Raw genomic sequence first — 27,907 nt, 5'->3', positions numbered from 1 at the left:
ATCAATGTATTAAAATTAAATTATAAAAACAAATAAATACAATATTATTATTGAAGAATAAAAATAATGTTTTACAATATAATTGCTTTAATATGATATAATTATTAGTTTTTTTAGGATAATAAGTGCTTGGTAAACAAAAGTATTACTTTTTAGTATATATATAATTATTAGCATACTGTGATCAATAACAAAAACGGTCAGATATTTAACCCGAATCGATTAAAGATCTGATTCACCAGTTTTTCGGTCGAACCGAATTATTCGGTTCGATTTTGATAACTAATTCATACTATTAGACAATCAAAATTAAATTATTAAAAAATTTTGTAAAATGATTCTATTGGCAATTATTCTGCTCTTAGTTTTCCCAGGATTGAGATTTTTTTTCCGACTGAAATGCACAAAATCTAAAAAGCATGTCTTTGTAAATAGTGATCTATATTTTAACTCATTTATTAGTCATTTTCAATATGAGAATGATAGAACAAGAAAAACAATATAGAAATAGACTTAGACAGAATAAACCCTTGATGGAGGAAAAATTTTAGAACAATATTTATGGCCCTCAATGTACAAATTGCACGGTGGGTCTTTTCTATCTAAAATTTATATAAAAGTGGTCACTACTCTTTCACACGCTATGTTATATACTTGTCTTTATTAACACAATCTATTGTGTCTATTTCTGATTTATTTGTTTAATTAATGCATGGAAATTGCAAACCTTACTAAACCAAGCAAAAGATACCATAACTAGGACCAAATATATTATGAACTTGTGTGCCAAGCATTAAGCAATGACACAATGACACTAGGTTTAAGCACCTGTTAAGGTGAAAAATAATTTCATGCCAAAAACCTTTTGCGAGTTACTCACCCCCATAGAAATTCTTGTGTGATTAGCTACTAGTAAAGATTTCAATAATAGCTGGATTAATTTGTAAAATGAAACATTTATGTGATTAGCTACTAGTAAAGATTTCAATCATCTAAAGTTGGAAAAGATCTCGAGTTACAGATGGCTTGTTCAGACACGTTTGTAGTTGTTCAACCCAACGGATATATAAAAGACACTGTAGGTGGTGCAACCTTTCAAAGTTGGAATCCTTTTTTGATGAATGTTGATACTGATCATCAAGAGTCTCTACTTGAGTTGAAGAATCTGATATTGGCGAACATGGGTGAACTTGGAAGAAAGAAGATATCTCATATGGCATATAAGTTGCATGGTATAATAGTCCCCCAATTATCTGACAGTTAGGTTATTTGGCTCACCTCTGACCAAGACATTCACTTGATGTTTGATTTCCATGTCTCAAGTCGTGAGCTATGAGGTATAGAGTTGTACATTAAAGTTGAAGACATGATTAGTTCAGCCAGTTCGAAAGCCAATCCGCAAGTTGTTCAATCGGACAATATTGGTATTTGGTAGAGGACCAAAGAGAGTACAATCACCAGTAACATCCCCAAGTTTTGCGTTCCCCAACCGTGTTGAAAATGTGAAAGTTGATGGAAAAAGAACCAATGTTTGTGCAAGTCCAGGTGAGTTCTCTCTGTGATTTGTCAATTTTGCATATATCAATTTTCTAAACCACATCCATAATACTATATCTTAGTAAGAGAGGGGGAAAAAAATCTAGGAAGAAAAACTCAAGAATGGAGTGAAATCTAGTTAAATAAAATATTGACAAATTTATGTTTCAATTTACCAATATTTACTTTTTTTTAAGAAAAAAATAAAATAAAATATATAATGTCCTCTTTTACTCTGCCTCTTTGGTGCTGACTGCTGAAGAAGAGTGTTATGCTCTTAAATCTTAATCATCTGCCAAGGCCACTATCCTGCTTGTAGAATTTTGATTACTATGCACAATGTAGCCAATAAAATATACTTTGTTTTCTGACTTGAGTTTCTTTCTCCTTTATTGCAGCTAACATGGCATCAAGAGGTGTTGCAGTGGACAAACTCTGCCTTCCACCCAAGACTGGGAATATTGCAGGTGCCTGCGGTGTCTTTCCACCTCCAACTTCAAAGAAATCTTCATTTGTGGACATGGGTGCTGATCTAGGACTTTCACCTCCGAAAAAAATGCAAAAAATGATGGATGGCAAAGGGAAGCCAGTTGAAAATGGTGTGCTGATCCCCGACATTGAGGAGTCCAATGTGTACTCCAAACCCTTTCAAGCCCAAGATATGTGCCGCAACTTGGAGCCACCTATCACCTCCAAATCTCAGATGGTGCTAGAAGGCCGAGTTAAGGAATTAGAGATCCGCCTTGAGTCAAAGGAAAACGAGAGAGCTGCCTTAGAGGAATTGAATGTTACTTTAACCGCCAAGATTAGTAATCTGAAAAACAAGCTGAAGGAGGCTGATAAGGAGAAGGCTCAGTTAAGGAAGGAGAAAACAACATCAAAGCCTCAAAGGGGATAATTGAGCCGTTGGAGGCAGAGGTCAAACATCTGAGATGTTCCATCCTTGAAGCAAAGGAGAGAGCACACAGGAACATCATGGAGCAAGTGTGTCTTCTGGGTATTGACTTTTTGCTTGTTCACCCTAATAATCGAGTTGTCAATGGAGAGATTGCATGATACAAGCCCATTAATTTCTCTGCCCAGCTAACGGTTTCTCTGGCCCAATTGCTTTCTCATCGCTTTCAGCTTCTTGTATTGGGCTGGAAGTAGCAGCTGTTGTTAATGGGCTTGTATCATTGTAAATCCTAAGAAGGATAGTGTACCACAAGTTACCTATGCTATGGAATTTGGATGCAAACGTCCAACACATCCAATGTTGCGTCGATGAAGCAAAGGAGATATCACATGGTAACATCATGGAACAAGAATGGTAGTGAACCCCAAGTTTGTTTTGTTGGCAAGCACTCAGGTGCAACGCTGATTGCATAGGCAAACTGCAAACACTTCACGCTACAATAGGATAATTTCGTTGATTATGTATTAGCTTTATTTTTGAAATTTTAAATATGACACTCACTGCAAGGTGTAAAATTAAAGTGACTTGTATGAGTAGATGCATGAGGCCATGCATCAATTCTGTTGGAATGCAATTTTATGTTAGATTTTGCGTCTTGTTCTCTCTGGAATACAAGTACCACTTATGTAAACTAAATTATTGAATCAACTGTTAAACTTAGTGAATATGCATTGCGCCAAATTTTAATGGTAAAGAGATGTATCTTTGCTTCATATGAGATATTTTCAGTATACCCAATCGTTATTTAAATATTAAACGGTCAATAATTTTAGTTAAAAAACTATAAATCACCTAACATCTATCAATTTATCTTCCAGTAAATAAGAAATTAGCCACAAAACATTGCATATGCCATACGTTTAGTTCTTAAGGATCAAAACATTGCATATGCCATATGGAAATTTATGAGTGTTTTTAGGCTTTAGCAAATAATCTTGGTTTAACCCCTTTAGGTTATTTTCCATATGTTACTCTCTTGTCATGCTTTCGGATGGTCCCAAAAATCAATTCCAACCAAATTAACTCGATTTCTATTTTTGTCAATCATAGAATGGTAGAGATTGCTAATTTCTTCCAACAAAATTTGCTCATTTCTTTCTGACTTTGATTTATTTATTCATTTGCTTTCAAGAATTTGTTTTTATCATTTATTGATTGTAGATTAATTCTTGTTGAAAGAGCTAGGCTTCACATATCAAGGTCAAACAGAAGTTACTTCTATAGTTTGAACTTTCGACCGAACTTGTGAATTAATAATTCTCAAGATTATATATCTCCTTGAAAATTATACTTGCTTATGATAGTGGTTTGGCAATGTTGCTACTAATTCAATGCAAAACTCATCAAATTTTTGTACAGATCAAGTGAATATTTTGATTATTTTCTCTGAAAACCAACAACAAAATGTTAGTTTTGTCCTCTTGTCATTATATATTATTCTACCCGTTTCAATCAACAACTTTTATTCATAAATTATGATACATTAGTGTGGTTGAGTGCAGAATGATGCAAGCTTTGGTGGACAAACTCGTGCCACTGCTACTTCTGCAGATGCTTTAAGATTATGATGAATGGGTTCAAAATCAATTAGAAAATACTACTTAAAATCTGGATTCTAGTTAATAAATTATTGGGCAATTTACCAAAATAAAATAATTGAGTTTTAAAATTTACTAAAATACAACTTTTACAAAATGGATACCAAAATACAACTTTTTAGTAAACTATGTAAACCGTGAGAGGGGTTCCATGAATTCCAAACATACATAAACTGCTATATTCCGAATACCCGAATAGGCATAAACTTCGAGTTCTTTTGCCACTGAACTTAACACATGTTTCATCCAACAGCAACCATGAATGGATCAAGCACCTTTAATAGATCAACCAACTAAATTTTCATGGTTGAGGAAATCAATATCGAATTGGTGCAATTAATAAGAAATTTGACCAGTAAATTTGATCCTAACACGGGTTGACATTTTTCTATCTAATTAAATTATTTGATCATATACTGAAAAGCAAGATTATAAAAGAAAGCATATTATAAAAGAAAGAAAGAAAAAGAAAATTGAAAGAACTGATAACATTCGAAGCACAAATAGCAAACTAAATTACTGTTATTAAAATAGTTTATTAAATCTTACAAACTATAAATGTTAAGAAACAGACTCATTATGTACCAATATTTTGTACAGCTTTTCTATTTTTTAACACCGCCCGACTCCAACTCCTTTTGGGCAAAGCCATCAAGGAGAAGAAGACGGCCTGACCCAAGAAATCCTACGGCATAGCCATCAGGTCTTTGGACAGGGGACACAATAAACCAAACCATTCAATCTTATAATGTCATCATAATAGCTCTAAACTAATAAAGAAAAACAATCATAGCCAAGTTGCAAGATAATATGAATGAAACAGGGTGATATAAAGGAAAGGATGATCAAAAAGCCTGTCAACAGTCCACCTCTTGCTAGGATCCTTCATAAAACACTTTTCCAGAAAATCATGACAGAAAAAACCGATTCCCTGCGGCTTCTTGGGTGATAGTTCATGATGCTCAACCAAGTACCTCAACTCCTCAATAAGCAAAGGGCTCTTACCCCAGGCAGGCAATCCAGTGAGCATTTCAATCACTATGCAACCAAGTGCCCATATATCCATCGGAGCATCAATATGACCGGAAAATGCTTCCGGCGACAAGTATGATGGCGTACCTCTCGGCTTGGACTTCCACAACTCAACATCTGCTTTCTCCTCTTTGGTTTTCAATAATCCAAAATCTGCAATCTTCAATTGATAGTTTGCAATTTCTTTATCCAATGAAGGAAACACAAGAATGCTCTCCGGCTTGAGGTCACAGTGGACGATTCCTTTGCGATGAATATGTGAAAGCCCTTTAACAATCATGCGTGCATAGACACTCACCTCGGTCTAGGGGAGAGGTTTCTTGTGGATCAAGTCAGCCAAAGAAGAACCGTAAAGAGCATACTCCAAGAAAAGATTGTAGAATTGACGTCTGTGCTCTACCGTGGTCTCAGTTCCAAAGCATTCAATAATTTCTTGGCAACCACCGTTCTCACCTTCCCAAAGTGATTTAAAAATCTGTTCTTCTTTCTCCAGTGAGAATGCCAACCTGGGAATGGAGCTTTTTACAGCAATGAAGCTGTGAAACCGTTTTTGTTCATCAACAAGAATGGCAAGATAAACAGTGCCATAAGAACCAGCTCCTAAGACCTCCAGCTTCTTCCATTGTAAATCACTCATCTTGGATTGATTTTTCTTACTCCTGAATCAACATCAAAGGTTACATGCATACAGTGATCAAATAATTTTATTTATGAATATACAAATTTTTTGCATACCTGCAGTTGGCTAGTTTTTTTGGCTCTTTTTGTGGATTCTCAACTCAGCTTTGTCTTCAATAATTAAGGATTACTATGTTCGTTATAGCTTGTGGCTATTTGTATTAATTATTTGTAGCACTTGAACTGAGTTACGCGTTTATCTTATTAAAGGAAAGATAATAGTTGATTTGCATATATAATAGAAAATATAAAGACAGTGTCAGTAGAAATAATTTAAATCAAAAAATAAATTAAAAACTTGAAATATCTCTATCTTATAACAGTTTTTAATCAATTTTAATTTTAAACCCAAATAAAAAGTGAAATATATCTTATCAGAGTTTTGAACCCAGATTTTGTTAGTAAAAAAGGTTATGAAATAGAGAAAATTTAATTTTCGAATCTTTGCCTCTGTTTCATGATATTTATGTCTACTATGATCTCCATAATTTTTTTTTTAAATTTTAAAAGTCAACCAAATATCTAGTCTAGTTTAATTATCCAAAAATTCAAATAGATATAATTTAAATTAATGATTTAATTTAATTTAATAAAAATAAATATACTCATTTTGCTATATCCATATGATTAATTATGACTAGTATTTTAATTTCCAATATTTCATTCTCAAATCTATTTATCCATCTACTTATCAAGTCTAATTAATTATTCAAAAATTTAAATAGATATAATTTAAATTAACGATTTAATTTAATTTAATAAAAATAAACGTATTTGTTTTATTATACTCATAAAATTATGGTTAATATTTTAATTTTTAAAACCAAATAAACATAACTGAAAAACTATTAGACAAACTGCATGTATTATCCGTAAAAAATATCTTGATAAATAATGCTCCTTTGTGCTTTTAGAAATAAAGATTTTTTATTTATATAAAAGTATTCATTAATGGTGCCTATCATAGTTTTTTTTCCATTTTTTTTTGCAAATATTAAGAATTCTAGGAGATACATATTGGTTTAAATGTTTCTATCCAATGATTGCATTGAAATGCTCACAGAATTTGAGGAGAGTTTAAAGTTTATGGTTGGGTTCCATTAACATCAACAAGCACCTAACATGGCAATGAATATTGGTTCTATCATTTTTCTCTTTTAAAATACGAAGAGATGTAATTTTGTGATCAACCTCATATAATTTGGAAACTCTTGCTTTCAATGCTGGGTTAATATGTTAGCTCTAGATGCTAATTTTGCAAAGAGTTCTTGATTAATACAAAATTTACAATTGAGTGAAAAGAGTAATAAAACATCATCTTGAATATGTACATGTTATAAAAGGAGTCGGTACAAAACCAAAGCTCATCAAGAAGGTCTAACATGTCCATTCCCTCTTTCATCTCCATCTCATGCATCTTATGACTTGTGATACCACTACAAGAGAGAGCTCTTGATGAACAATTTTAAAATAGGAAGGGGAAAAAAAAAGAAGAAGAAGAAAAGGAGAACTTTTTAGCAACAAATGAATAACTGAGTAAATGCTATGGTTGGCTATAAATATTAAATCCCAAAGCATTTGAAATGTTAAATTAGCTTGAAGCAAAAGCTTGTCATTCCTCATGCTCTTGCCAGCTACAAACTGATATCATCACGTGTGTCTAAGCCTTCTTCCTTCTACATAGCGCGAATCGCAATTAAAACTGCAGAGATAACGATAAGTGTAAGCTACATTACATACAAAATACCAAGAGAGTCTATGGTAATTGGTAAGAGATGCTGAACAAACATGGTGCTAAAAAGTAACAAGTTATTCAAATTCAAATTCTCATGAGCCATGGTTTACTATATGATATTTGGAAACTCCCCAATAATGAGCAACAAAGTCAACTCAACAAAAGAGGGAAAGAATAAGCAGGAAGTGATGGCAACATGTGCAACCTTTTCTAACTAAGGAATCAACTATAACCTAGAGATTATATAGTAAACCCAACTTCTAAGCAAGAAGGCCATTCAATTATCAAATTACTTAAATTCCAAAGTTGCAAGAAGCTTTTTATCACTAAGAAATTGAAGGACATGCAAGTACACTTGTGTCTATATGAATGTGGAACACACGGTTGCACAGAGATACAAACAACTTACCAATCAAGCAAAGGAGAACAACAATGGAAACTGTTATTCGAACTGGTTGACTGTATCGCATTTGGTATTGAGATCTTCGAATCTGTCTCTGAATGGCACCATACCATCCATAAAGTTGCTTGTCATAAGATTCATCAGAACTTTCAAGACAACTCTGACTTTTTTCGAAGGATGCCTTGTTGCCCTTTTTCAATTAGATAAAGAAGGAATTAGAGTATTAATGTATAAATTTTCTTTCTTAAATAAAAGTGCTACTGAAGTATGTTTCCATATCAGCAAAACAGCAAGATCAGGTTAAGAACAAACCTTTTTCAATTCGGCCATTGGAAGTAGTGCATTATCGGATTCTTTATGATTCAGCTTTCTATAACCATTCCTAGGCCACTTCAACACAGGTACGGATCCCATCCAACTAAGAAATGCCGATAAACTTGCTACCTTAGGCATAAAGACAACACAATAGACGAGCCCAATCAATAGACCAAAATATTTTTTACAAAAAGGGAGAAAAAACTAAAAATAAAAGGGGAAAAGAAACAACTCACCCGAAGCGGCTGAACTAGCACTGAATAGCGGTTACCCAGGCGCCGAGGAATCAACACTAGCTATCGTCATCGCCACCATGCTCGAACAAATCTATGAGGCGGAGAATAGGCAGATCTGGCATGAAAAGGAGTTTTCCTGACCTTGGCGCCCACGAACTCCATGATTTCCAATGCAAGGCTAGGATTCAACATGACACAAGCTGGAGGAAGGTAGACAAAGAGGGTAAATTGGGAAATACGAAGGGACAAAATATAAAAGAAAAGGAGAACCTTTTACTCTTTTAGCAACAAATGAAAGAGTGAACTATCAACTCAGTTTTTTGTCTATTTTTTAGAATAACAATGTAGACAACAAATACTTAAAAAGTGTTCAAAAATAAAGACATAGACATTAAATACATTATCTCCAAGACAATAATAGATACAGAATTTTAAAAGGTGAATAAGGAGCTTTTTATTTTTTTAAATGAAAATTTTTTCTATTTTTGTTGGTATATATTTTTTATTATTTTATTATTATTCCTTCTTATTTTTCTTAATTTAAATTTTTTTTACATTGTTATTCTAAGAAAAGTACTCTCTTCTTCTCACTTTTTTTTTTCTATTTCTACTTTCTTTTTTTTAGATACTTTCTCTTTTTTATAGAACCTTTTTATGTTATCATTATTACTTCAATACTATTTTTATATAGACTAATTCTTCTTATAATTTTCTGTATATTCTTATTTTCTATTAAATTAGTTTGTATTTGATGTAAAAAATTTAGAATTGTATAACTATTTTAGTCATTTTATATAATATTTTAATCTTGTCTATATATATTCAAACATAATACTGCACTTTGTACAACATATCCAAACACAATATACAAAGAATAATTTTTAATATCTCTATTCTATTGTCTCTGTCCTCACTGTCATGTTCTGTCACATCTCCAAAAACAAACGCAGCTCTTCCGTCACATCTCCAAAAACAAACGCAGCTCTGCTTTCGTGACACAACGTGGTCTCTTAGGTGTTTTTTTGTCAATTCTAACATGTCAGGTTCAAAAATTAAAAGGAATTTAATCTATCTATTCTTAATATATAAAAGTAGATAGGTAAGTTTACTCATTACTTTTAAGATATCTTTCTCCTCCTGTTAATACCATGTTAGCAACATTGTTTACTGACAAAATTTTAGAATCAACCACTCAGTTTTTGCCAAATCAATTATTATTTTCAAATCAGCAAAAAAATAAAATATACAAAAAAATATACAAGTAATAAAAATATATGTAAATTAGACTGCAAAATTACCAATAACAATAATTAGAAATTAATAGTGTTTAACCAAATTTGTAACTTACAAGAATCTATATCCCTATATTTATTATATTTTACCGTTATAAACAATTCAATAAATTTATAACCCAATAATTAATTTATTAATTTCTATAAATAACTCATTAAATGTAATAAACATACATATTACAAATGTCATAATAATCTATCAATCATAATAAATCTTACGTTACAAATATTCAAATTCCATACTATTTGAACTATTTATATAAGTCTCTTATCACTGCTTCTTCAAATAACATCAAATTTAGCACAAAAAAATTATTTTCACACTACAACATCTCAAACTTACTCTATAGAGCATCATTCTTTGGACAATATCACCAAACAAACAGATAATTGGTTTATCAAAGTTTATCAAAGTTTACGTAGTTCGTCTATGGAAAACATTAACACCCAGAGATGAAGAAAAGTCTTTTACTTAGAAAGAATTATATTAGTTGAAAAGGTAGAAACAAAACATATTTATTGTATTTTTAAATTGAATTTATGAAAAAAATACTTTAATTATTTTTTCTTTTTATACTTTTTATATGAGTAAAGTATCATTTTTGTCTCCAACGTTTGGGATAAATATCAAAGTTGTCCTAAAATTTTAATAGTCCTATTTAAGTCCCTAACATTTTAAAAATTGGCTCAAGAGGAGTGTTAGGGGACCAGCAATTTTTGTGTTTTGTAACCATCAGTTGGTCATCAATAGTGTTTTTAATGGTGTGAGATTACATCTAATAGTAAGAGATCACTCACTTTTCTTTTGATGGTTAAGTGTTGGCCACAAAATACAAAAGTTGCTGGCCCCCTAGACTTTTTCTTGGTTCAATGTTGTCCTACAATTAGGAATCCGTTAACAGACTTGACAGCAAGACAAAATTGAGACGATTTTGAAACGTTAGGGACTTAATTAGAACGAAAACGTTGGGGACAAAAATGATACATAGAAATAAATTTTAATTTTATCCATCAATAATATCAATTTTTTACTGTACATAATATTCAATTATGTTTTAATTACATCTAAGTAAATTACACTTAATCACATAACTTTCATTTTGAATAAATTTTTTTATATTTTTATATTAACTTATAATTTTAATTTTAAGTGTAAAATTATAAAAAAAAATAAATTTATTTAGAATGAAAGTAATATGATTAGGTATAATTTACTTAGATGTGATTAAAAAATAATTGAATATTATGTACAGTAAAAAATTGATATTATTGAAGGATAAAACTAAAATTGATTTCTATGTATCATTTTTGTCCCCAACGTTTTCGCCCTATTTAAACTTCTAACGTTTCAAAATCGTCTCAATTTTGTCCTGCCGTCAATTCTGTTAATGGATCCCTAACGATAAGACAACATTAAGTCAATTTTGAAACGTTGGGGACTTAAATAGGATGATTGAAATGTTAGGAACAACTTTAAAACTTACTCCCAACATTGGGAACAAAAATGATACTTTACTTCTTTTTATATTATTTTATAATACTTTATATATAATTGTATTTTAATATCGTTAAAATTATGTTTTTTTCAATATGCTATTCATGGTTCATTTTCTAATAACTTAAAAAAAATAAATGTAATCAATTTTTTTAATTAATTATTAACTATGATTTACTAACACTACAGAAAACATCTCTTCATGTAATTGTGAAGATAAATATGATGAACAAATTCAAACATTTGTTATAAGAAGAAAAAGTCTACACTATAAAAAATTTAAAAATAGAAGATGCAAATGATTTGTATAGACAAATTAAAAGTACAATGAAAGAAAATTTTTTACTCACAATTATTGTGAAAGAAATTAAAGATTCAATTTTCAACATTTTCCAACACTTTTGAATTTGCATCACTTGAGACATTGTTTGGGATCAAAGAGCAACAACTCTAACAATAACCAATACAGAAAAAGGAGGACAAGTGCCACATAAGAAGACTAAGTCCATCAACTAAAACAAATACAAAAATCAAACAACCAAATAAAAATATCACTTTGTACAACTCCAACATCCAAATCTTTTGTACTACAAATTATTTTAAACAAAACACCTTTTAAATTTAACTTTAGTTTACACATATTTAATTTAATTCTACAAAATATAGCCATTTTTAATATTTATTATATACTATCATTAATTTACTATGTCTCATTCTAGTTCTCTCTAAATTCAAATTGGTTAGTGATTTATTTGTCCCTATTCTTTAAACAATATCTTTTTAATTTTTTTATTCATTATATTAATATTTTTTAATAAATTATTGAATATATAGTATAATAATTAATAAATACAAATTAATTAATAAATTATTCAAATTTAAAAATATCATTTATTATGAATATTATAATTTTCAAATATAATTTTTAAATATATATAAATAATAAATATTAAAATTCAGTTAATACATTAATAATAATAACCTATGATATATTATTAATATTATGATTTAGATAATTTTTATAATAAAATAAAAATTAATAAACACGTTATTTGATATATAGTAAATTTTTTTAAGTAATAACAAATTTAATTTTTTTATCACTTTAAACTAAATTAATAGATTAATAATATTATTAATATTTTGAGCTTGTTGAGTTTATAAATGGTTTTCATAATATATATATATATATATATATATATATATATATATATATATATATATATATTATTTCATTTAGTATTAGTAGCCTATTAATAATATATTTTAACGCAAAGATATCAAATAGAATTATTAATTTAATTTAAAAAAATTGTTATTACTCAAATTTTTTTACTATATATCAAATTTTTTTTTTGGTGACTTAAAAGAAAAATAAACAAAAACTAAGAAAGAAAAAAAAACAAGAAACTGCTTAAGAAAGGCAGTCCCGCTGAATACTACTCTCAAACTCCTTCCAAGGCAATGGAAGCTCCACTTGGGGAGAAATAGTCCTCATTGCAGTCTTTGTCATGATGTCTGCTACTGTATTTGCATCTCTCAAGATCAACCGAAGATCAGCACGCCATTTCCAAGACATGATATCTCGGATTTTTAACACCAAAGGATCAGTAAACCCAGAGCAATCTTGTAAATTATTGACAATAGTAAAAGCCTCCACACAGTCTGTCTCACATATAATGTCTCTTTGTCCCGAGTCCCATGCTAAAAGAAAGCCTCTCCAAATAGCAAACAACTCTCCTTGCAAAATGCTACGACTCTCAATTGTTCCCAGACAGCCTCGTTGCCACCTTCCCTTCCAATCTCTGCTAACACAAGCAAAACCAACTCGAGCACCACTGCCAGGATAGCTAGCATCACAATTAATCTTAAAGGTACCCACTGAGGGGGGAATCCAAGAGCCACTAATGGTTGAGGGGATAGATAGTCGTTGCAACTCAAAAATATTTCGGAGCTCCTTTTCTAAGGACAAAGCCATACCAATCACCTTATCTGTGGTCCAATGCTCGTGAGGATGAAAGATCTCGTTGTTTCTCGAACACCAAATCCACCAGAGACCAGAAAAGAATCTAAAGGGGCGCTGTTTGCTATTATGTAAGAACCAACTCATCAAATCCACTGGTTGATCGGAGATCCCTAAAGCTTGCCAAACAAGTTGGGCTTTTGGACAATCCCGAATACAATGTAAAACCGACTCCTGACTTGAGAAACATCGTGGACAGCTATCCGTGTGCGAAATGCCCCTTCTAAAACGAAATGCAGCAGTAGGAAGAGCCTCCCGAAGACATAGCCAGGCCAAAAATTTGTGCTTTTCCGGAACATGTTGACGCCAAAGCCAAAGCCAATTACCCCTATCCTCCCAACTAAACATCTTCTTACTGAGCCATAAATAACCACTATGAGCATCATAAACCTTTGAGGCCGCACCAGTCCAACACCAACCGACCTCTGAACCAGCTTGAACATCTGGGTTGTAAGAATTAATGTTGCTCTGCAGAGACTGATTCAGAGGAGAATAGATATTCTCAAGGTTCCACTGTCCAGATGACCAAAGGTCCAAGATCCTGAGATCCGAATCAGAAATGTGAACATAATCCATCTCCTGACACAGTCGCCCCTCTCTTCTCCATTTAGAAAACCAAAAGTTCTGTTCCAAATCCCCAATGCACCAACTAAAACCTTCCTTTAGGATATCCCAAGCTCGACATATACTCTTCCAAACATAAGATCCACTTCCTCGAGACCGACTAAAACAATCATCCTTAGAAGAATGGTATTTCTCCGTCAACAGTTGAACCCATAGCTTGTTGGGATGGTGAAAAAGTTGCCAAACTAGTTTTCCAAGAAGAGCAATATTGGCACAAAAGGGATCTCTAATTCCCAGACCTCCAAACTTCTTAGGAGTGACCAACACTTTCCAGTTAACTAGATTCAGGCCTCTACCATCAGCTTGACCCTTCCATAGAAAGTTTCGCATCATGGATTCTATCTTATTAGTTACCCCTTTAGGGAAGAGAGATACTTGCATGCGATAAGTAGGAATCGCAGTCACTACCGAGTTGAGCAAACAGAGTCTGCCTGCCTTATTAAGCAATCTTCCTTTCCAGCTGGCTAGCCTTCCCCGAATCTTGTCCAAAACATCGTTGAAAGTTGCGCGTGTTACCCGAGAGTGATTAAGGTTCACCCCTAAATACTTGCCCAAGTTCTGAACGAATCTGATGGAAGAGACTCCAGTGAAAATCTCTTTTCTTGTCGCTGAAACATTCTTGGAGCATAGCGCTTTAGATTTTTCCACATTAACCTTCATCCCAGAGGCTCTGCAGAAATTTTCCAAAGCTACCATTACAGTTTGAACTTGCTGTTTTTCAGCTTTACAGAAAAGAAGCAAATCATCGGCAAACATCAAATGAGAAATTCTTGGACCCCCTCTAGAAACCGCAACTGGCTTCCACACGCCCTTATCAACTTGCTGATTAATAGAACAGGACAATCTCTCCATACACAACACAAACAGATACGGTGATATAGGATCTCCTTGCCTAAGACCCCTGCTCGGAGTAAAGCTATTTAATCTATCCCCATTCCAGAGGATAGACAGTGAGGAAGCAGTGACACAACGCATAATCAGATTGACTGTCGGAGGAGGAAAGCCAAAACTCACCAGGGTTTGTTTCAGAAATCCCCAATCCACTCTATCGTACGCTTTCTCCAAATCAATCTTAAAGGCCAGGGTGCCTTTCTTTGACTTTGTCTTCTTCATGAAATGGAGAACCTCTTGTGCTACAATGATGTTGTCAGGGGTTCCTCTCCCCGGGATAAACCCTCCTTGAAGGGGCCCAATAATCTCTTTGAGATGGGGACGAAGTCTATTGACCAGGACCTTCGTTATAACTTTGTAAACCACATTACAGAGACTAATTGGTCGGAAATCCTTCATGGAAACCGGGTTTTCTACCTTCGGAATAAGAACCACAAGAGTTTCCATCATCCTTGGATCCATATCCAAACCAGAGAACGCATGACGAACCATAGTCCAAACATCAAAACCAACAATCTTCCAGTATTCTTTAAAGAAGAAAGCCTGAAACCCATCAGGGCCCGGCGCCTTAAAAGAATGCATACTGAAAACAGCCGACTTAACTTCTTCTAGAGTAACTGGCGCTGTGAGGCTACAACAGGCTTCATCATTCAGGGAAGGCAGTGGCACATCACCAAGACAACCTAAGTCTACATCCTCCGACTGGCAGAATAGGCGTTTATAGAAGGATTCAGCTTCCCTTCTAAGGACATCCGGGTCCGTTTCCCACACCCCATCTTGAAGAAAGAGACCATGAATCTTATTATGCTTTCTCCGCACAAGAGTCTGGACATGAAAGAACTTGGTATTTCTATCCCCAAATTTTACCCACTGCTCTCTGGATTTTTGAAACCATAGAAGTTCCTCCTGCACAAGCGTGTTATTAAATTCCTCAATCAGCTGTTTTTCTTTTTGCCGCATAGACAAATCTTCCATTACTTCAAGTCGCTTCTGAAGGAAATTAATCTGTCTCTCCAATTTGCATTTCCTAACGAAAATATTGCCGAACACTTTAGAATTAAACTCCAAAGAGTTCTTCTGCACTTCTGAAAGCTTGCCGTGCATCTCTCTGTAGCCAGCCTGCCATGACTGGTTCACAATATTTCTGTACCCCGGATGAGTTGCCCAAGCTGCGATAAACCGAAAAGGTCTATTCTTTTTCGGTTGGGGACGACCTGTACAGCGTACTAGGATAGGATAATGATCAGATTGAAGCCTATTTAAAATTTCTGCGTAAGCCTCTGGAAATAGAGATAGCCAGCCACTATTGATACAAACCCGGTCAAGTTTTTTCGCCACCTCAACACCATTTTTAACCCTTCTGTACCAAGAAAATTGTCTTCCAATAGTCTTCAAGTCAAACAGATTACTATCCCCTAGAGAGGCAGCAAGCCGATCTGCATGATGACTCGAGAAGAGGCAACCCTTAGATTCATGAGAGAATAGTACTTCATTAAAATCACCAAGAGCAATCCATGGCCCGCAGAAAGACGAAGATTGAGTAACAAGATAATCCCATAGCAAAACTCTGGTATTAAATTGAGGACTACCATAGATACCACTGCACCTCCAAATCACATTATTTACCTGAACCTCAACTGTAACACACTGATCGAAAGCATCAACCCATTTGCAGTGAACACCCTGTATTGCAGAAAGGAACCAAATACCCCCCTTGTGTCCTGACGCCTCCACTATACCAATAGGGTGATAACCAAGTCTTTCCCAGAACATTTTCAAGTGTTGAAAAGGACAGTGAGTTTCAACCACAATAAAAATTACAGGTTTAAATTTCCTAACCAGCTCTTTACAATTCACCCGGGCTAACTTATTAGAAGCACCCCTAATATTCCAAGCTATTATATTTAAACTATCCATAATATAAAATATAAAAATATAAAACAAGGAAATCAAAGTGCTTCACCAACCTCAAACCGAGGCTTGCCCAGCGGAAGTGACTCCCGTGACCTTCAGGTTTGCCGGATCTCCCTGGAATATCTCCTTAATCCCGCCTACCGACGCAGTAACAGCCGGCAATGCGCCTTCCTTCTCCAATGGAACCGCCACGGTAACACCCTCCTTCACGGTTGCAGGAAGACATGACGATGCTTCCACCACCGTGCCTCCATTCTTCTCAACTGGCGAGCTCTGTAGGGACCCCGGCCTTGGTCGTTTCCGGAGAGAGGACCCGCAAGGCACTGGGGTGTGTCGGGTTGAGGAGATCGACGTCTCACCAACACGGGAAGCGCTGTGTCCGACCTTGACTCGTGACCCGACCCTAGCACGATAGGAGCTTGATCCATTCGTGTGAGAGAAGTGAATGGTGGGCCTGATTACTCTACCCGAATCGATTCTGGATTGAATGCCTCTTTGGACCTTGTTAGATTGCTTCTGACCCAGCTTGGTTTTACCTTTCCTCACAACTTGCTCCCAGCCTGGTTCATCATGCATGCAAGCCTCCTCAACATTATTTCTTTCCAAATTATTAGCCTCCAAATCTTCTTGCAAATTCGATGCAGGATTCTAGCCAGTAACGCCACCTACCACATTAGGTTCTACTTCATTTAAATTATGACTTTTGGTCTCAGGATGTGGCACTGCCTTTGTACCGTCCCGTGGCTTGGTGGCATCGGAATCAACACTCTTTCCTTCCCTAGAGTCTCTACCCAAGCACTGTGCCATATCGTGACCATAACGTGCACAAGAGTTACAAATTAAATTTAAACTTTCATACTCCACTACATGAGTTACGCCTTCCACAATGATATGCTTGATCACTGGCAGTCCTAAATTTATTTGAACACATACTCGGGCATATCGTCCTCTCTCAGCCAATTTAGTGGCTAAGTCCACTTTGATGGGAACTCCTATTGCAGAAGCAATACGCATCATGGCCTGTTCCTGATAGCACCAGATTGGGAGCCCCGAAATCCGAACCCATACAAGCGTAGACCCGAAGGATTGCTCACATGGCCGAAAATCTATATCCCACGGTTTTACAGCAACATAGTGCCCCTCAATCAACCACGGACCACCAAGCATGACCTTCTCACGATCTTCACATGCATCGAATTTTACCATGAAGTACCCAAACCCCACATCAAGCAGATCAAAGCCACCTTTGATGCGCCAAACCATCCGAAGCTTGTGTGAAAGAGCTGTGTAACTATAATTTTTATCAAGAACCTTAATCACTAAAGCTTCTCGATAAGGCTCTGCCAAACAAAGCTTGGCTTCTTCAGTGAAGTTTACACATGGAGGTTGGGAATCGCCCTGCTTGCCCACCACCGTGGCTATACTATCCCCAGATAGAGATCCTGCAAGTGCAAACGCCTTCGATTTCTCTGGACCAATAACTTTATCTCTAAAGGAGATCTTTGTAGGATTTGAAAAACTCCCTCGTGAAAAACCCTCCTTGACACCGGATGCACCCCCACCCACACTCTCCCCCTTATCTCTTCCGACGGCATGGCCGCCATGCTCACTGTGTTTCGCCCTCAAACACTCGTTCCCGCTCTCTCCTTCTCTCATTCTCTCTGAGTACGGAGTACGTACTCTTTCTCTGCTAGGGTTTCTTCTACTATATATCAAATAATGTGTTTATTAATTTTTATTTTATTATAAAATTATCTAGATCATAATATTAATATTATATCATAGCGTTATTATTATTAATATATTACCTCTATTTTAATATATATTATTTATATATTTAAAAATATTTATTTAATTTTATAATAAATAATATTTTTAAATTTAAATAATTTATTAATTAATTTGTACTTATTATACTATATATTTAATAAAATATTAAAAAAAATTAATATAATAAAAAAATAATTTAAAAAAATATTATTTAAAAAATAAAAACAAATAAATTCCTAAATAATTGAAAATAGAAAACAGAAACCAAAATGAATCATTTTGTCATTATGAGAAAAAAAAGGATGAAGTTGTTAGTTCACTCATAAATATATGTAATTAATAATTGGTGGCTACTCCAATGAAGATTTTATGATTGTCATCATATGAAGATATTTCATTTTGACCATTAGATGATAGATTGTAGGGTTTGATTTTATTTAAAGTAAAAGTGTTATCTTTATTTAAAGTGTTGCTAAACAAATAAGTTACACTTTTTAAACAAAGATCATCATAAAAAGATGTTTTTGGCATCTTCATAGGAGTAGTTGCCTTAATAATTTTATAACTACCACGATTGATAAAAGCAGAAGAATAAGGTAAATAACAAACAAAACAAACAAATGAATAGGTGTCAGAATGAAATAAAAACTGATGACGCAATCTTAACGCGGAATAAACAGTTAAACACAAGTATATCCTCGTTTCCTTGTTTTAGGACATTGCTTCCACAACAACTAAGGTTGAAGGTTGAAGGTTAGTTAGTTGTTAAAACTTAAAACCACCAAAAAAGGGTCGAAGAAGAAGAAGAAGAAGAATACAGCATAGCACAGCTCACACAAGAAAAAAGGGAGAGAAAAAGAAAAGGAAACAGAGAAAAGAGATGGGTATGTTCTGTAGTTGCTTCAATGGTGGAAATGATAAACGAATGACAAAAGAAGAAGAGAGATTAGCGTCTGAAGAAGCTCGTGCCAAAGCTGCTGAAGCCGCTGAGAAAAGGTCATCCTTTTATTTAATTAATTTATTTATTTTATGTTATGCTTTTGCAATTTCATTGGTATCATCTTAATAATTCATTGGATTTGAGGTTTAATTTGGAGTCTTTTGGTTATTAATATATTTCCTGTGGAAATTGTGAATCAAATACGTATCCATTTGGAATTGCCCCTTTTTGTGTTTTGATAAACCCCAATTGATTGGTTGTTTTGTTGAGCTGATTACTTCTTCTCATGCTTGGATTTCATAGATACATTTCATTATCACAAATTCACAATAACCAGTACAAATTCACTTTTATTGTTGAAATAGGAATTAGGGATAAAAGTTATGAAATAGGAGAATATGAAATGGCCAAAACAAATGGGATATTAGTAGGGAATTATGGATAAAAGTTATCTCTCTCTGTCACTTTTTTTCTTTGTACAATCTTGAATGCTTGGATAAGATTTGAATTGAGATAAATTGATCCAATGATGTACCAAAACATAATAGTGACAGAGAAAAGGGAAAGGGAATGCAGGGAGTAATTGGTAAACAAAATGAAGCATAAAAAAAAATGGAATTTCAATTCTGTTGTTGTGGTTTTTTATTAGTTAATAATAGTACGACAAACTATGGAGTAACTTCATGTATTGATCGGAATTGCAGGCAAGCGCAATTTGAGAATTCTGCAGCAGGACGAGCTGCTCGTGCACAGCAACAAGGAATGGCAAAGCAAGCAGCAAACGCAAACAAAGGCGAACCAGTCCTAAAGGTAATAGTTTTACAATCTGCTAAACAGTTACAGTACAACTCCAGAGATAAATTCCCTTCTTGATTAAGAGTTGATGCAACTTTTATGTTGTTCTTGTCTTCAAAATTGTTATATTGTGATATTCTGCTTTATTTCCCTTGCCTTTTGTTTAGCAATCTGCAATTGAATTTTGATCATACCATACTCATTGTATTAAAATTTAGAACCTCACTAATATTGTGTTTTGACTCTTTCATTTGTGGATCAGTGGCAGATGGGTTGAGGTTAGGGAATTTGATATTAGAGTCAACCTTTCAATTGTGTGTAAGGTGAGTGATCTATCAGATAATTTTGGGCCCCCTTCTTTTTTAATGCTTTTTTAAGGGCAAGTTTTGTGATATTGAACTCATTTTCTAATGAAAGAACTTGTCTTGAGACAATATATGTACTTGTATGACTGCATACACAGTAGATGATATAAGTTATTCCCGTTATATAGAAAAAAATTCTCAGTTAGGATGTTCAAAGGTATACATGGCTTGGATTGTTTTGAGCTTTTGGCCTAAGTTCTCTTGGAGTAAATCAATTACAAAAAAAGGAGACCTGTAGAAAGCAAACAAAAGCACTTTTTTTTCCAAGGTTAGGAGTGAGGCTCAAACTTGCGACCTCTAAGTAAGTATGGAGAGACTATACCATTTGAGTTATAACTCATTGGTAAACAAAAGCACTTTTTTTTCCTTGGCTGACAACAAATTTACATAAACAAACCAATGAAGTTAGATTAAATTTACTTTTTATGGTTTCTTCATGTTGTCTTAGGACTTTTCCTAAGGAATTGTGTCTGTTATTTAGGTTATCTTGTGTCTTATTTTTTTTATTTACTGTGTTGCAGTATTAGCAATGGGTCCAGCGAGGTTCTATGCAGCACGAGCTTCGCTTTCTGCGAAGATGAACAAATTGTGTGTGCTGCAAGCGTATCATTAGTGCCAAGTTGTTGTTAAATAGTCTTTGATTGTAAAGATTATGTTGTTAATTAGTTAAGAATAGTTTGATACCCTTTAAAAAAATGCTAGATATTTGGTAGCAACTTTATTTTCTCTCTGTAGTTCAACTCAACAATGTTTGAAAAAGAAAAATGGAAAAGGGAGAGAGTTCAACTCAACCAGTTTAGATTTTTTGTGTGTGCATATAACATAATTGTTCTTGTATATAGCTATTATCGCACTTAATGTCGATATCATCCATTCACTATTCAAAATTTCAAATAATGTTATTTTACTTAAATGAGTGTTACTATGTGAAGGGCAGCCTTGAGATGTTATTTTACTTAAATCGGCATTACTTCGAACTTGCTATCAGATGAGCTTTAACTTGAGGATTTTGCAATAGAATGAAGTAATTCTATAGATAACTAGCTAGATTATCTAGACATTTGAACTCTAATCAAATGATTAACAATGCAACATTGATCATATATCATACAGTTACCTAAAGTTCTAATATTACTCAAATTTTTGCACTGGAGCTGAAAGCTTGAGTTCATATGCAGCTTGAAAGAAATCTGCTGCTTGTTGTAATGAACCTTCCATTTTAGAAACCAATCCAAGGTTGAACCAAGCATCATGGTTTGTTGGTTCTATTCTCAATGCATTCATCAAAAAGCTTCTTGCAATTGGAAGTGATTGCATACCAAGTTTGATCATCAATTCCGCAGATGAAATAATACTTGGAATGTAATCAGGTTCTATTGACAATGAGATTGAGAATGAAACAAAGGCCTCCTGGTATAATGATTGTGCTTCAAATAACATTCCTGTCACAGCCATGTAATTTCAGATTAGTGATTAGTTAATGGATTTAATTTCTCTGCACTAATAATGTAAAGTAATTTTACACCGTCAACCAATAGAAATTTAGAAAAATGCCAAATCATTGAAAAATTCGTCGAAATGCACAATAATTGATCATTGAAAACATGAACAAAGGTGTCAAGTTCTCCATACCAGTAATGTGCCAACTTCTGGGAGAGAAAAATTCTATTAACTGAGCTTTGTCAAGACAAGCTTTTGCATCAAGAAATGAACTAAAGTCTGCATATATTGTTGCCAAATCCTGCCATGCTTCCATTTCCAACTTCCTTTCTTGAAGTGCCTGCAAAGCATGAATTCAGATCTTAATCTATAACATTAGACAAGCAATCCTCAAATAAATTCACAATCTTTCCCTATAAGCATAAGATGGTAAATTAAAGTTTTACGGGAAAATAGATAGAGGGGTATTCGTTAATGGCTTTAAAACTTCATTAACTAATCTCTGTATGAGCTTGTATTTATTAAAACCTTCTCAAGATTAGTGTCAACCAAGTATCCCAACGATTAAGATATATTTACAACTTAAGATACAGGCTGAGACGCTATCGAAATTGAAAATTTGGAAGACATATCTTAAGATAAATATTATAGTGTTCTTATAGTGTTGCTCCATTCAGTAAAATTATTACACACCTCATGTTTGAATGTTTCTGCTTGATCAAAGTTGTTCTTATCTTGATGCCAAGGCTCCTTTTTAGCCTGGATCAGTGCTAGCAAGATTCTGTAGGTCTCTACTGCCTGCTTCGGTTTCTCCTGCGCAATTTGGAGTACTGCTTTCAATCTCAGAAGTTCTAACTGGTCAATCTTTTCAGTATCTTCTAACGCAAAATCAACTATTGTTTCTGAATCCTTAAACCGCTGTTGTGCAGATACTATGAGCGCTAACAGTTGCCAACCTCTTTTCGAGCTACCAACAGTCATATCTGAGTACATCATTATATTGTCGAAAGCTGCATCAAGATTCCTTTGAATTGCATTTTCAAGTCCAAGGTTGAATATCACTTCAGGATCATCATTTTGACTTAGAGCAGCCTCATTTAGAAAGTTCAAAGACTCTCTTTGAAATATAGTTCTTTCAGAATCCAGCACAGATCTTCTAGCCGCAGTGCCGGAGCAAACACCCAGAAATTTTTTGCCCTGACCCAAAAAATGCTTATTTTGAAGCCTTGCTAGATCGATAGCTTCGCGGGAAAACTTAATGCCTTCAAGAGCATGGTTTGGATACCGGGAATACAGTTTAGCACCAAACAAAAATGAAGGGAAATGGGGTCTGCAATTTGCTTCAGAACTACCACAAGACTTCCTCAATAAGTTCAAGGCCACTTCATCCTGACCAGCTGCACTGTAACAAAGAGCAAGAAAGTACCATCTCTCGGCTCGATCATAGATACCAGGAAGGATCTGCTCCACATAATCAGCCAATGATTCAAACATTCCGGTAACAGAAAGTGCGAATGTAAGATGATCTGCTGTTTCACTGTCCCATTGTATTTCCTGAACCACCATCTTTGCCATCAGTACTAATAGCAAAAGTATTGCTTCTTCGATGTTACTCTTTGGTGTCACTGGAGACCTCGCTTGTAATTGCGGCGGCAGGTCTACTTCAGCACCACAATAGAGTAGTGTGGTGGCCAAATCTTTTTGCATACTGGCCAACTTTCCTGGCTCCATATTCCACGGCTTGATCAAAGCACGGCGATAAGCCGTGACAGCTTCGTCTAAATTACCTGCCTTGATCCATAGAGTTGGAAGCAGTTCAATTGCTCTGTGGAACATGTCTTGCAACTTACACTCTTCGGCGATGCCATCTGGCATTCCATTAGAAAGAGCAGACTCAACCGTATCCAGAATTATGCTGCACGTGTTTGCAGCCTCTGGTGAATAACAAAGTAGCAGTAGTGTTAAAATTTGATACCTGTAACTGCCAAAACACTCATGCATAATGAATTGCATTTTGGAACTCGTAATTTATCTATGCTAATTTGTAGAACTGGATTATAATTGTTTAAACTATAAGTATCTGATTGAAAATATTTGTACATAATCAAAAGCTCTAAGATATGATTATGAGTGTTGTAAACGGTACCGGTGTATCGCCCGAGTTCCTCTAAGGACTTGGATTTAAGCAAGATTGCCTCAACAAGAAGGCTTACTGAATGCATTGACATCACATTAGGGACCACATTATCAGCTCTAGAACGTTGTTTTTTTGGCCTAGTTCTTTCAGCAATGGCTCTTATCATCCTTGGTGTCAAGGCCTTGATTTCAATGCCCTGAAAAACTTGAAGGGCAGCATCAAAGTTCCCTCTTTGATATTCAAGCCTCCCCAGCAAAGCCCGAGCTTCCTGAAATTCATCGAAAAACAATGACAACAACAACAACAAAAGCAAACAACTGAGCGTTGTCACATTAAACAGGGTTGGCTACATGAATCAGACAATACCGACTCCACTAAGTTAATATTATTAAGGGAAGATTCTCACTTTTCCAGAGTGATTTTTTTTTAAAGGTTATTTTCTCAACTATATAAGTTTCATCACTTAATTAGGAATTTGGTACCTCACTTAACTTTCTAATTCACCAAATAATTTCAGAGAGAAAGAAAGACATTAATGATTCATACCTCATAGTTCAAAGAAAGAGCTTCTTTAAGAGTTGATTCAGCTTCTTCAACTTGGTTCTGATCAAATTTAGAATCCCAATCACCCCCAGTCCTTGATGAAGAAAGTCCACTGGCAGAGAAATCTCTTGTTGCCAGTGACTCCGGTGACTGCGGCGGCGCCTCCTCGAATTTGAATTGCTCCCCTGAGCAAGCACACAACATCTTCCTTCCAAAAAGAAACTAAAATGATAGAAAAAAGAAAGTGCAGATGTTCTGCTTGATATTGGACTTCACAGAAACCAGTTTCAGTTCCAGAGAAAGCACTCCAAAACCTTCAAATCAACACAATTCACCACAATTATTGCAAATTTTTCAATACAAAACTAAATTAGCATAATGAAGAATGCCACAAATTATAGTACACAATGAGCAAAACCACACATGACGCAAAGAACGATGGGTACCTTCTTCGTGTATGTAAGCATAATAAAACCAAAACCCCAACAAAAATTCATTGGAAAAAAACAAACAAACCAAGTTCCATTAATGGAAGAAAAAGGGAAGGTGAAAAGATGGAGGGACAAAGATATGACAGATACTCTTCAAAGGCAATGATGAATGTCATGAGAAAAGGTGTTTCCAGATATAACATGAAAGAACATGAAATTGCATGTGGATGAGGGTGATGAAAAAAGGCTAGACAAGCAGTAATGAACAACATAGCTTTGAACTTACCATAGCTCAGATTCCAAAGACTTTAAACTTTCTTTTCAGAAGTGTAAGTGTAACTGTGTAAGTGTTCTACTACTACTGCAGCTACTAGTTTTAACCCATGAAAGCTACTCTTCTATTTTTGAACTTTGTGCTTGTTTTTCTAATGTTGGTACATTTTAAAAATGGAAAATTAGTTCTTAGACCTTATTGGTTCATAAGATCCAGCACCTTGAAAAAAGTAAGTTGGAAACTTTGGCCTTAATAATGAGGAGATCCAAGTAGACAACAAAAAATTAGTATATGAAAATTGGTATCTGAGATCTGACACTAATAATTTTGGATTTAAAAATTGGTTTAGTTTCTCTACTCTCTTTTGGGTTGCAGAATGTTTGGTGATGGAATATGTTAATATGAGTGACAAATGTCATGTGGTGTAGTGTGTCATGAAAGATGTTGGTAGATTCTTTTGAGTTGGATTCAAGTTTAAACAAAGTTGTTCTTTTTCTTTGTCTTGATCTGTTGTATTCATTGGAGTAGTGATGTTTTTGCATTACAAATTTAAGAATTTTTATAAAAAAATTACAAAACAGGATTTAGAGTGGAAATTAAAGGTTAATCACTCTAAAAATAATTACAAATTGAACCCCGTTATTTTGTTTTTGGGAGAATTTGTAATTATACATTTGTCCCTTTATATTTTCTAGTTTTACAAAATTTCTCCTTCCCTTTTAACCATCCTTTCGAAGAGAATTGCCATTGATGTTTTCCATCTCACCCCCAGCAGCTACTGCCGCCACCTACACTCATCACCGTCACCGCTCCTTCTACCGCCGCCGCACCACACTTTCAAGTCCAAAAATTAACAGACCAAACGTCTAGAAACATTCAGAAACTGTGCATAGATTCTCAAATTTATTGTGGAATCCTACCAGAGTAAAAGCATCCAAAGTCACACAAAATGTTCATAGAATAGGCAATAAAGTAAAATAAAATAAAAATAAAATGAAACCTTAAAGGAAGTGGAACACCGTCGACGACGAAACACAACGAAGTGGTGGATCCGAAATCGGCGGCGGAAGCGAAAGCGTGTTGCGACGGAGAAGCAGCGGCTCGGAGTTTAGACGAAGGAAGCGTGGTGCGGTGGTAGCGGCGGTAGTAGCGGCGGTGATGATGTTGAGTGCAGGAGAAACCCTAGCAGTGACTCTCTTCTATTCCGTAATACGTTAAAAGGGGAGGGGAAAATGTGAAAAATAAAAAATAGAGTGACAAATATTTAATTATCAATTCTTCCAAAAATGAAAAAACGGGGTACAATTTATAATTATTTTGAGTGATTTATTTATTTTTAGAAAGTGTCTTTGTTTGAACAGTGTGTGAAACTGAAAGCTAAAAACTTTCATTTTTTATGAAGCTAGATTTTGTCACATGGAATGGAATTTATCTATAAATATTAAATAAAGTGAAATTTCATCATTTCAATTTTAAATATCTCTCCAAAAGAAATTTGTTAGTTGTGAAATGTTTTCATCTAAAATTATTTGAATTCATGATAATAATTCAAAAGTAATACAATATTTAGATGCTATTATATGTATGGGTATACAATAAAAAATAGTTATTTTAAGGTAAATGATACAATTCAATCGTAGTGCCAAAATTAAAATAATATCAAATTAAATAGACATAGAATTAATGAAATATATTTTGATATATATTGATGTATAATATCTTAAATATATCCTAACAAGAATATAATTCATATTTTGGTAAAATTCTAAATTAATACATAATAAAATACAAGGTAAAAATTTAAGTGAAGTCGACTTCACGTGAAGTTGATACCTGAGAGCCATTAAATGATTTGATTGATGTGATTAAATTTTCATCTAACAGCTATCAGATATCAACTTTATGTGAAGTCGACTGCATCTGAGTTTCCACCAAATACAAAATCAAATTTTACAAAGATAATTAATTAGTTACTCATATTTTTGTTAAAAATAAAAATCAAAATCTAAAGAACAAAGAAATGGATGTGTGTATCCTGTAGTGTGGTGTTAGAAAAAAGAATGGAGAAAGGGAAGAACAGAAGAGGAAGGAAGAGACCTGACTTCATCAACAACTTGTCTCCATTAATTTTTGTCCCCTTAAATGTTGCTTACTTTTTCTAGCTTTTGTCAGAAGCACTGACTTTACTACCAACTTAATCAAATCTTATCCCTTTTCCTTATAGTTGTTGAATAGTACTATCATTAGTAATTATTATAGCAGAAAAACTTCGCCTGTATTTGTTAAGATTTAATAAAAAAAAAAAAATTCTTAGACATTGATTAAGAAATAACAAACAAATTTGTAATAGGTTTAGTTAATATGGCTAAAATTACTATTAATAGAAAAATTTTAAATTTTTTATTTTAATAAATTCATTTACAAGAGTACTTTAATCAGTAATCATGACTGGATATTATAAAGAAGACAAAAAATAAATACTAAC

The 27,907-nt window shown here is 34.1% G+C and overlaps 5 protein-coding genes across 8 annotated transcripts; 2 read left to right on the top strand and 3 right to left on the bottom strand.

Moving 5' to 3' along the window:
- The first annotated feature begins 733 nt into the window (after nucleotides 1–733).
- Nucleotides 734–3,075, top strand: LOC112756076 (uncharacterized). Its single transcript, XM_025804499.3, has 2 exons — nucleotides 734–1,545; nucleotides 1,935–3,075. The coding sequence occupies exon 2, from the start codon at nucleotides 1,940–1,942 to the stop codon at nucleotides 2,432–2,434; it is 495 nt and encodes a 164-aa protein (XP_025660284.1). The 5' UTR covers nucleotides 734–1,545; nucleotides 1,935–1,939; the 3' UTR covers nucleotides 2,435–3,075.
- A 1,801-nt stretch (nucleotides 3,076–4,876) lies between these two features.
- LOC112757901 (mitogen-activated protein kinase kinase kinase 20-like) lies at nucleotides 4,877–5,401 on the bottom strand. The gene has a single exon (XM_025806450.1). The coding sequence runs from the start codon at nucleotides 5,399–5,401 to the stop codon at nucleotides 4,877–4,879; it is 525 nt and encodes a 174-aa protein (XP_025662235.1).
- A 1,651-nt stretch (nucleotides 5,402–7,052) lies between these two features.
- Nucleotides 7,053–8,838, bottom strand: LOC112756075 (uncharacterized). 2 transcript variants are annotated; one of them, XM_025804497.3, is made up of 4 exons: nucleotides 8,489–8,838; nucleotides 8,250–8,381; nucleotides 7,944–8,127; nucleotides 7,053–7,501 (listed from the first exon to the last, which is right to left on the bottom strand). In XM_025804497.3, exons 2-4 carry the CDS (start codon nucleotides 8,349–8,351, stop codon nucleotides 7,476–7,478), a joined length of 312 nt encoding a protein of 103 aa, XP_025660282.1. In that variant the 5' UTR covers nucleotides 8,352–8,381; nucleotides 8,489–8,838; the 3' UTR covers nucleotides 7,053–7,475. The 2 variants fall into 2 exon arrangements, with proteins under 2 accessions (XP_025660282.1, XP_025660283.1); XM_025804498.3 differs by having other exon boundaries at nucleotides 8,250–8,377.
- Nucleotides 8,839–19,067: 10,229 nt separating this feature from the next.
- LOC112756074 (uncharacterized) lies at nucleotides 19,068–21,388 on the top strand. The gene is made up of 4 exons (XM_025804496.2): nucleotides 19,068–19,493; nucleotides 20,142–20,247; nucleotides 20,495–20,555; nucleotides 21,119–21,388. The coding sequence occupies exons 1-3, from the start codon at nucleotides 19,378–19,380 to the stop codon at nucleotides 20,507–20,509; spliced, it is 237 nt and encodes a 78-aa protein (XP_025660281.1). The 5' UTR covers nucleotides 19,068–19,377; the 3' UTR covers nucleotides 20,510–20,555; nucleotides 21,119–21,388.
- Nucleotides 21,389–21,547: 159 nt separating this feature from the next.
- Nucleotides 21,548–26,832, bottom strand: LOC112756073 (protein NPGR1). 3 transcript variants are annotated; one of them, XM_025804492.3, is made up of 7 exons: nucleotides 26,423–26,704; nucleotides 25,435–26,338; nucleotides 24,721–25,031; nucleotides 24,184–24,442; nucleotides 22,731–23,971; nucleotides 22,230–22,377; nucleotides 21,548–22,039 (listed from the first exon to the last, which is right to left on the bottom strand). In XM_025804492.3, exons 3-7 carry the CDS (start codon nucleotides 24,919–24,921, stop codon nucleotides 21,729–21,731), a joined length of 2,160 nt encoding a protein of 719 aa, XP_025660277.1. In that variant the 5' UTR covers nucleotides 24,922–25,031; nucleotides 25,435–26,338; nucleotides 26,423–26,704; the 3' UTR covers nucleotides 21,548–21,728. The 3 variants fall into 3 exon arrangements, with proteins under 3 accessions (XP_025660277.1, XP_025660279.1, XP_025660280.1); XM_025804494.3 differs by lacking the exon at nucleotides 25,435–26,338 and having other exon boundaries at nucleotides 26,423–26,832; XM_025804495.3 differs by lacking the exons at nucleotides 25,435–26,338; nucleotides 26,423–26,704 and adding an exon at nucleotides 25,164–25,432.
- Nucleotides 26,833–27,907: the final 1,075 nt, after the last annotated feature.

This window comes from Arachis hypogaea, chromosome 6 (assembly GCF_003086295.3).
Source record: "Arachis hypogaea cultivar Tifrunner chromosome 6, arahy.Tifrunner.gnm2.J5K5, whole genome shotgun sequence".
Lineage (NCBI taxonomy): Eukaryota > Viridiplantae > Streptophyta > Magnoliopsida > Fabales > Fabaceae > Arachis > Arachis hypogaea.
This window is presented reverse-complemented; position numbering and strand designations above follow the sequence as displayed.

Excerpts from the sequence above, each read along its gene's own strand:
- LOC112756076 (XM_025804499.3), top strand. The coding sequence starts at position 1,940 with ATGGCATCAAGAGGTGTTGCAGTGGACAAACTCTGCCTTCCACCCAAG.
- LOC112756073 (XM_025804494.3), bottom strand. The coding sequence starts at position 24,921 with ATGTTGTGTGCTTGCTCAGGGGAGCAATTCAAATTCGAGGAGGCGCCG. Across the intron at positions 24,443-24,720 it reads CTCTTTCTTTGAACTATGAG|GAAGCTCGGGCTTTGCTGGG; the intron begins GTATGAATCATT and ends GATGAATTTCAG. Across the intron at positions 22,378-22,730 it reads CAGAAACATTCAAACATGAG|GCACTTCAAGAAAGGAAGTT; the intron begins GTGTGTAATAAT and ends CATGCTTTGCAG.
- LOC112756075 (XM_025804497.3), bottom strand. The coding sequence starts at position 8,351 with ATGGGATCCGTACCTGTGTTGAAGTGGCCTAGGAATGGTTATAGAAAG. Across the intron at positions 8,128-8,249 it reads CAATGGCCGAATTGAAAAAG|GGCAACAAGGCATCCTTCGA; the intron begins GTTTGTTCTTAA and ends TAATTGAAAAAG. Across the intron at positions 7,502-7,943 it reads TGTTCTCCTTTGCTTGATTG|TTTTAATTGCGATTCGCGCT; the intron begins GTAAGTTGTTTG and ends TTATCTCTGCAG.
- LOC112756074 (XM_025804496.2), top strand. The coding sequence starts at position 19,378 with ATGGGTATGTTCTGTAGTTGCTTCAATGGTGGAAATGATAAACGAATG. Across the intron at positions 19,494-20,141 it reads GCTGAAGCCGCTGAGAAAAG|GCAAGCGCAATTTGAGAATT; the intron begins GTCATCCTTTTA and ends TCGGAATTGCAG.
- LOC112757901 (XM_025806450.1), bottom strand. The coding sequence starts at position 5,401 with ATGATTGTTAAAGGGCTTTCACATATTCATCGCAAAGGAATCGTCCAC.